The sequence below is a fragment of the Zophobas morio genome, unplaced genomic scaffold (assembly GCF_036711695.1).
Source record: "Zophobas morio isolate AGI-343-1 ecotype UQ-CSIRO unplaced genomic scaffold, CSIRO_AGI_Zmor_V1 ptg000044l, whole genome shotgun sequence".
Lineage (NCBI taxonomy): Eukaryota > Metazoa > Arthropoda > Insecta > Coleoptera > Tenebrionidae > Zophobas > Zophobas morio.
The window spans coordinates 2778046-2786229 of NW_026972149.1; the positions used below are offsets into that span (position 1 = coordinate 2778046).

At 34.8% G+C, this 8184-nt stretch overlaps 2 protein-coding genes across 3 annotated transcripts; both read right to left on the reverse strand.

Moving 5' to 3' along the window:
* Nucleotides 1-1613: 1613 nt before the first annotated feature.
* LOC135141193 (gamma-1-syntrophin) lies at nucleotides 1614-6332 on the reverse strand. 2 transcript variants are annotated; one of them, XM_064072054.1, is made up of 8 exons: nucleotides 6067-6332; nucleotides 5775-5979; nucleotides 5562-5721; nucleotides 5020-5489; nucleotides 4348-4500; nucleotides 4072-4296; nucleotides 3817-4020; nucleotides 1614-3764 (listed from the first exon to the last, which is right to left on the reverse strand). In XM_064072054.1, exons 2-8 carry the CDS (start codon nucleotides 5970-5972, stop codon nucleotides 3657-3659), a joined length of 1518 nt encoding a protein of 505 aa, XP_063928124.1. In that variant the 5' UTR covers nucleotides 5973-5979; nucleotides 6067-6332; the 3' UTR covers nucleotides 1614-3656. The 2 variants fall into 2 exon arrangements, with proteins under 2 accessions (XP_063928124.1, XP_063928123.1); XM_064072053.1 differs by having other exon boundaries at nucleotides 4348-4506; nucleotides 6067-6331.
* A 178-nt stretch (nucleotides 6333-6510) lies between these two features.
* LOC135141194 (hydroxymethylglutaryl-CoA lyase, mitochondrial) lies at nucleotides 6511-7712 on the reverse strand. The gene is made up of 4 exons (XM_064072055.1): nucleotides 7589-7712; nucleotides 7401-7540; nucleotides 7228-7351; nucleotides 6511-7179 (listed from the first exon to the last, which is right to left on the reverse strand). The coding sequence occupies exons 1-4, from the start codon at nucleotides 7652-7654 to the stop codon at nucleotides 6538-6540; spliced, it is 972 nt and encodes a 323-aa protein (XP_063928125.1). The 5' UTR covers nucleotides 7655-7712; the 3' UTR covers nucleotides 6511-6537.
* Nucleotides 7713-8184: the final 472 nt, after the last annotated feature.

Genomic DNA, 8184 nt, shown 5'->3' on the forward strand with positions numbered 1-8184 from the left:
CCATAAAACGTAGAACAATTTTTTGTCACGTTTGAAGAAAATGTTTACCTCATTTTCGTCAGAATGAAATATTTCAGCGAATACGTTTAGACGACAGGCCATTATTAAGGAAACATTAAAAAATATCTGTAAAGCTCTAAAATAATTTACGTGTCAAATATGTAGATTCGAGTACGTGTAGGAAATAAGGGAGTTCTAGAAGACGGAACAGGATTTAATTAAAATGGATGAGTCCTCCGGCTATTGTCAAGTGGCTGAGAAGTTAACACACGTGGATACATTCGTTACTGATGAAACGAAATCGGTTCAAGATACGTTCCAGAATTTGCAAGGACTAAATTAAGCACGTACTCCGAAAAGTGAATTAATACTGATATCCACTTTAGGGTTCTGCTAATCCTGTTATCGTGTATTTCACATATATCTTATATTCATACACTCTACTCAAAGTGACACCTAGTGGATTTCTCGTGAACGGAGACAATGAAAACTTGATTTCCTTTCAAACAATTTATGCTTTTTGAATTCACATACAGTAAAGCTTAATGAGTTCATATAAATACGGTATAATTTTCGACAATGAAGCCCCTTTTTGCCATTCGTGATGCATAGGCACGTAATGCACAAGATATAGTCACGATGTTACATGCACATAGTACAATGTAATTGGAGCTCAGTGTGCTAAATTGCAGCACAATTTCCAATCAGAGTAATTTTGGAACACCGTTTAAACAGATCTCTACATTCTCATTTAAAATTAACGCAATATATTGGAGACAAATATTAAAACAAAAAGATTTCCGCACCTCTACATTTTTGAAGGTAGGTAATTATGGAAGCGGATGTATAGAAATCCTCAACCTATTTTCCTACTCATTATTCAATTCAGCGTCACATTCACCTTTGTATAGCTGGTCATCTTCAACAAACCGGAAAACTCCGATTATATAATTCATCTTGCGACGCAAAACCAAAAAAGAAATGTAGAACGTATTCAGACAAGTCTAGAGTACTAAATAGTAAAGTAAAACATGACGCGAATTAATGCTACATTGAAAAACCAATAACGAGAAATCGAATCGTGCTTAAGTATAATGTTTTACGTTTGGTCCTTAATGATCTTTTGATGAATACTTCAGCTGGATCCAAGCGTATGGCACAGATACCAGCGTCTACGTTATTTTGTTGTCATGAGTAATGCCTATTTTATACATAGTTAAATACGTGCTTTAAAATTCACATTAGTCTACACTAATAAACTAAATGCGATTCATACTTAACTCAATTTAATAACGTTACAAAGTAAAGAATAGACGCTTAATTAGTTTTACGATCACTCACTTTTACTGCAAGTTCTTCGTTCTAAATTATAGTAAAATACTTAGCAAAACGGTTTTGTGGCATCTTGATAAGTACGTGTTGAAAAATATGGTGTTTTTGAGCTCGCGTACATTGCAGCGACTGACGTGTTGCTTGGCAACGGAAAGGCTTCCTTAATGCTTCGTTCAGAAGACTTCACCGATCGAAAATCAAATACGTCCTTATTTACTCTTTCAAGATTTATTTTTAAAAAAACTTCCCCGCCTTAAGTGTAATATGAATAAATAAAAGAGTTTGGGTACTAAATAAATTTATTCATATTGTCAACGATTAATAACTATAATTTTCAATTGAAATTGAAAACACTAAATTGGTCAATTTTAAACAATGTAAAATATATAGACAGTCTGAAATAATATAATTACCTTCGAGTTCGATGGGTGATTCAAAATAAAAAATCACAACCTTTTCTTTGTAAAATGCACTAAATAACTATATTAACTTTAAAGCCAAAGCTAACGGTATTTTAATCTCTTTAATCAATGCATCATATATTTCATAAGATTCATTCAAAATTTAACAACTAATTAACGATACTAAATTAATTTGACAACTTGGTTTTACCACCTATACTGCAAGATTTACCAACAGTAAATAACAATAAATACACTTTAATTTATTTAGAGATCACTTATGCTTTGGTTCAAAACTAGTTTCAAATCATCATAATCTTTTTTTATACAAATATAATCCTGTTATACACTTATTGCTAATGAATACTAATTGAACAAATGGATGATTGACTATCAAATACTTATAACCCTAACACCATCCTACTGTATTGGAATACCTATGAATAATTCCCTACGACGGCCGACATTCCTACTCTCCCAACCTACGAAGTACACCTAATGATATATTTATTGAAGTTAGTTGCCATATGCTAAAATAATAGTACTAACTACTCTCATGGAAGCAAAATTAGAAATCACCAAGACATAGGACTAGCTCTTGATTACTTCGCAGTTAAAACAAATAAGCTAATCTACACAAATATATAGCTAATCGAATTAATATGCTTTAAATAATAATAATAATCACTCGATAGTATTACATCACACGATCAATCAAAATTTTTCGTGTGATATATTACAACCAGAATCTACCACATCTTACACCATTCACTAGTCAAAAGTTCGTTAAAAAATAAAATAAGCTATTGGCTAATCTTAGTTGTCACGTTAGACCGGAATGAAAAACTACAGACTATGCTCACTTATGAAAACCAGTACGAATACATTTCATGTCAGACGGTCCTCTGATAATGTGATTTTGTTTTGGTCTAGTATGTGCTAGTGTTTAAATCGTTGATTATATGTTTCAAAAGGCAAATGACCAAAACTGAATCAACACATATGACTTGTTCGATTTTTCCAATAAAGTAGATGTTTATATAGTTGTTGATATGATATGATGCGATGAAACAGATTCTATTATAAAAAACAACGTGTAGATACGTATCATGGTTCGAAAATCGTTCCCATTTAATGAAGGATGGAAACGCTACAGTAACAGCGTTGATGTACTACAGTTAACATAGACATCTACTTAAACAATGATGTGTAGATATTGATATTGAAGTCTACTGTACATTTACGTTGTGCCTTCCACGTCTTATGGATAAGAAGTATTTCTAAAATTGATAGCATATAGAAATAAATGATATTTATCTACCCATGACCAACTAAATTTACACTTTTGGTAGTGTATGTTGTACACGATTTACCTCAAGCTAAGTTTAGTTGATAGGTGTTATATAAGGAACATCACCAACAATATCATTTTAACAAATTTCGTGCAACGCAGACGTTGTGCATTCTATTAATAAAAATAATCTCAGAAATAGGAGTATTATGTCCAGAAGTTACTATTCTACTTACATTATTACCCATAGTTACTATTCAATACTGACCTCATTAATATTAATGATAAGACAGATCAAGTCCAAGTAAGTTTACAATTTTACAAGTATCACTTTTATTACACAGAATGATGTCTCACCATTACCCTACCATAAATCTTATTAGCTCATATTTCAAATGGTTTTAACTTCTAGCAAAAATGACTTAAAATAGCACCATATTTCATACGCAATGGTGAGCCAACAATATAATAAATTACTAATTATAGTACAGCAACGGTGTACAAATACATTCTGCTACGAAAATATTCCCAACCAAATTTCCAAATTTTTACAACCACATTTTCAACACCTGCCATGTAAATAGTTGACATGTATATAATACTTATTTGACAGTCGACAGTCTACTTCTCACTTATGGCATCATAGAACATAGAAAACCGGGATCTACTGACGCTACCTTTGCTGTTAGAAACGCATGCATACAGAACAGCAAACTTTGTAGAATGGAACATTCCAGTTCCTGAAACATAACAGCAATGAGGTTACGTCTAACCGGAACGAAACATCAATACCTTCGTATCTATAGCCCTCGATTCGGAATCCTGAAAATGCAACTTTAATTTAGATTTCCCATCGTCCGACGATCCCCTCAACTGCGAAAACTTGTATTGCCAAACTGGAGTTTTTGAATCACCTTCATGAAGCGAAAACCCTAAGTTCCAATCCAGGGTCAACCCGGCGGTTTTACCGTTACAACTAACAGTGAAAGTTTTATTCTAAAAACAGTTATTAAAAATAGCACAATCGATAATAATCAGTGCAAATACCCCTAATTTCATGACCGCAGTGCACACCGAACAATGCCATGCGTTTTCAATTTTTAACAGTTCCTGTCTCGTTTCCACCGAGAAGTACCGAGAATCTTGACCGGAAGTTTGGACTAAAAAACAGTGTTGACGTTCATCGACGTTCTCAGAATCCTTAACTACACGGAACATTGTCTGGTAAACTTTAAACATTAAAGGGCATTTACTCCAATCCATTACATTTAACTGCAACGATCAAGTGAATTGATTATTATGAGTAAATTGCGGGCAACTCACAGGCGGTGAATCAAATAACATTAAGTCTGTGCCTTTTAGGGCGAAAAAACGCGGCTTGTAATTCTGCCAAGGCTGGTTATTATTAAGGACACCTTCGTTTACCCACCCCATATATTCGATGCGATCGGACACGCTGAAGTTTCGATTATACAACTTCATCTGAAATGTGCACAGATAAAAGAAATAATTTATATCAAAAGATAAAAAATGCATAATGCGTAAGACAAGACCAAGCTCACAGCCAAAATGTTTCATTTTTAAAACATCCATAGAACGTGTGAAAATTTCTTCCATTAAAACACCTTACAGAAACGGGTATTCAAGTATGCACCGTTCAAAAATCGCCATGGGAAGATCAACATTGTAAACGTCATTGGAAAATTTCTTTGATATTTGAATGTGTTTTTGTAAAGTTTGGAAGGTCAATTGCCACTTTACAAAATACAAAATTCAAATCACGTGACGTCACGCCACTTCACATATCTATGAAGTGTTCTTGTAGTCGTTTTAGTTGTTTATGAATTTCTAACCTAACTCTTCCACATATAATAACACATAAATCTAATACAATTCAATTAATTCATGTCAGGCGCCATGAAAGCAGTCATACAAGTCTTAAGTCACAATGATTGACTAATTAGTATCTCGTTAACGCCTTCAAGTTTTACTTACCTGTAAGTTAGTTAGCCCTATGATATTATCAGTTATATATTTAAGCCACTGAGAAAGTATAGCAGAGTCATCACAATGTATGATGCCTGTACTGACGCCATTAAGGCCCCTAACTTCAAAAGCATTAGGTCTTAATTTATCTGTTCCAAATATATATCTTGTAACATAAGCCATCATTAAAGGCAGAGTGACAAGATCAACCCAGCGAGTTTGAGGCTCTTGTTCAGATTCGGAATATATTGAGCTAGGTCTACTACTAGTACTATTTGTAGTAAGCCTCAAACTCTCATCGGAAGCCTCTTTTTCGTCACTATTGCTGTCAGTTTGTTGAGATTCTTTATCCTCTTGTTTCTGCAAAAAGGGCGTTGCAGCTTTGTAATGTTTTACCGTTAAAACAACTAAATCTCCCGCATTTCTTAAAATATTCACGGCATCATCATGTGGACAGGCGGTGATGTATTCCCCATTTACTAGAATTGCGAATTATACAATAAAAATCGCGTCTGAATTTGAAGTGGTAAATGACACAAATTTAAACTTACCTTTAATGATGGCATCTCCTACGAATAGTTCACCCGTTTGATCGGCAGCTTGATTTTTATATATTCTGGAGATTAAAATAGGCAGCTTGTGTTCAGCTCCACCTTTTATACTTAAGCCAAGGCCTCCTACTTTTTGTCTGCGAATTTGGACCATACGTTCCTAGAAATAGAGCTTTCATTCGCGGAACTTTGAGTTGACTTAACGTTTATTACCTTAGCGTTTAGCGGTTTGGACTCCAAAGGTATTAATTCTTCTTTCTGGAGCCTCAATACTTCCATGGACAGATGTAATCGAACAGGTATCGGTCTACTCTTTCCGTCACTTACTGTTACCATTCCAGTCCTCACTTTTAACTTCTGATCCACCTTTTCTTCAATTGGAGTGGTCATTCTTGTTGCGTTTATCCTCATATTGGACCTATGATATCCAAATGTTTATAACATGATTCACGTAATTGATTTTTCTGTTCTAGTTATTCCATCAAGTGACATGTAATAAACTTACCTTTATAAAACACGAACACACGATTATTTGTAATTAGTTTGCAACATAGTTTGATTGCTATTTTGGGTTATTTAAAGGACTTAACTAAAGCACTAGCAAACATTCTATTACTTTGACAATCTAGAAGCCATTTTTACAAGGGATCCAATCCAAAACAAATGATTGAGGCGACCAACGTTGCCACATCTGGCACAGCGGCGGCTAAATTTAAACCTCGCAACGAAGAAACACCTTGAATAAATAACTATCCTAGCAAATCCACTAACACAACTACTAAATAATTCTACAAAGTGAAAACTTATTGCTAAAAGTTTACACTAAAATTACTTGATAAGCCAATCTGGCAAACACGCGCCCCGTTTCGGGTTAGCAAGTTGTGTAACCTTTAAGACTATAATCCCGTCCCCATTTATCACATCCCTAAATTTAAAAAAAGCGCAACTCTTCAAACAACAATTTATTGGCAAAAAGTTAAAAGTATTTCTTATAAAGCGCCTTATTGACACTCGACGCCGTAGGTTTATTAATCTTTTCAGAAATGTAGTGTCCAGCATCAATTAATTTCTTTAAATCTACTCCAGTTTCAGCTCCTAGTCCATGTAACATGTAGACCAAATCCTCGGTTGCTACGTTTCCGGTTGCCCCTACCGCGTAAGGACATCCTCCAAGGCCAGAAACTGAAGAATCAACAACTTTAATCCCGTGTTCAAGAGCTGTGCAAATATTGACTAGCGCTTGGCCATATGTATCATGACAATGTATAGCAAGCTTATCAGCTGTAGTAATTTTTAAAAGATCTTTTAACATGGGTTCCACTGTTGATTTAGTCCCTACGCCGATGGTGTCACCCAAAGACACCTCATAACATCCCAAACTTAGCAGAAATTCACAAACTTTAGTTACCGCTTCGGGCTTGATGTGGCCGTCGTATGGGCAACCAACAACACACGATATATAACCTCTAATTTTTAAAGTATCATCTAGAATCTGCGACTTGTTTACAATTTCCTTTATTCTGTCTAGGGCTTCCTCAGCGGAACAGTTAGTGTTCTTACGCGCAAAACCTTCAGATGCGGAACCAAATACCGCGATTTCTTTGGCTCCCACTGACACCTGAAACCATAATTCACATCAAACCCTCAACTACTTCAGAAGACATACAGCACTCTCTAAACCCTTGACGTTGGGTACCAAAACTGGGTATGCTACAGACGGTTTTTTGTTAATTTTTGTATATACTTCAGTGTTGTCTCCCATTTGCGGTACCCATTTGGGGCTAACAAAACTAAAAACCCTCACTCAAAATTTTAACATACAACGTTGTATTAAGATACCTTGTCACTTCTATGGTTTGTAAACCAGTCTCTGATAATTTGTTAATAAATTCTACTTTTACATCTGTGGGGACATGTATGGCTTCATTTTGTAAACCGTCTCTGGGACCCACTTCCACTATACGAATAGCAGGTTTGTGCTACAATAAATAGGGTAAGTAAATGTACTTTGTTTTTTCTCTACTTACGAGATTTCGTCTAAATGGAGTTTGAACACCCCTATACAAAAATGTACGTATTGTATTACAAAACATGGTTAAAGTGATTGTTTCACGTTATCTTAATACATGTTTATGTTTTGTTAGAAAGGTTATCTGCAACGAGGAGGGGATAATGAGTAGTGGATTTTGAATAAGGTCCAAGAAATGATATTTAGAAATATTTATTGTAACCGAATTACATAACTACTTTGATATTTATTTTTTACAATTATACGTACAAAATAATTTATGTTAATAATAACAAGAATAGGTACTATTAGATACCATTGCAATTTTCTTAAAGAGTAGTTAACAGAATTCGAAAGCAATGAAACACTGCATAACAAAAGCAATATTTTAGGGCTCGTTTTACTTAGGACATTGTAAGGATCCAATTCGAATTTTTAAATTTCAAATGAATTTCGCGCGCACAAGAAACGGTTAGTGAGAAGAAGGAGAGGTTGGCAACCAACCACCCCAAAGAAACAGAGATGCGCAAAGCGAGGGTGATATTGTAGGGATGGGCAGATTCGGTCATCACCACGAACGGGTCGTTCATCGTTCGGTCCCTACGAAGACCCGGT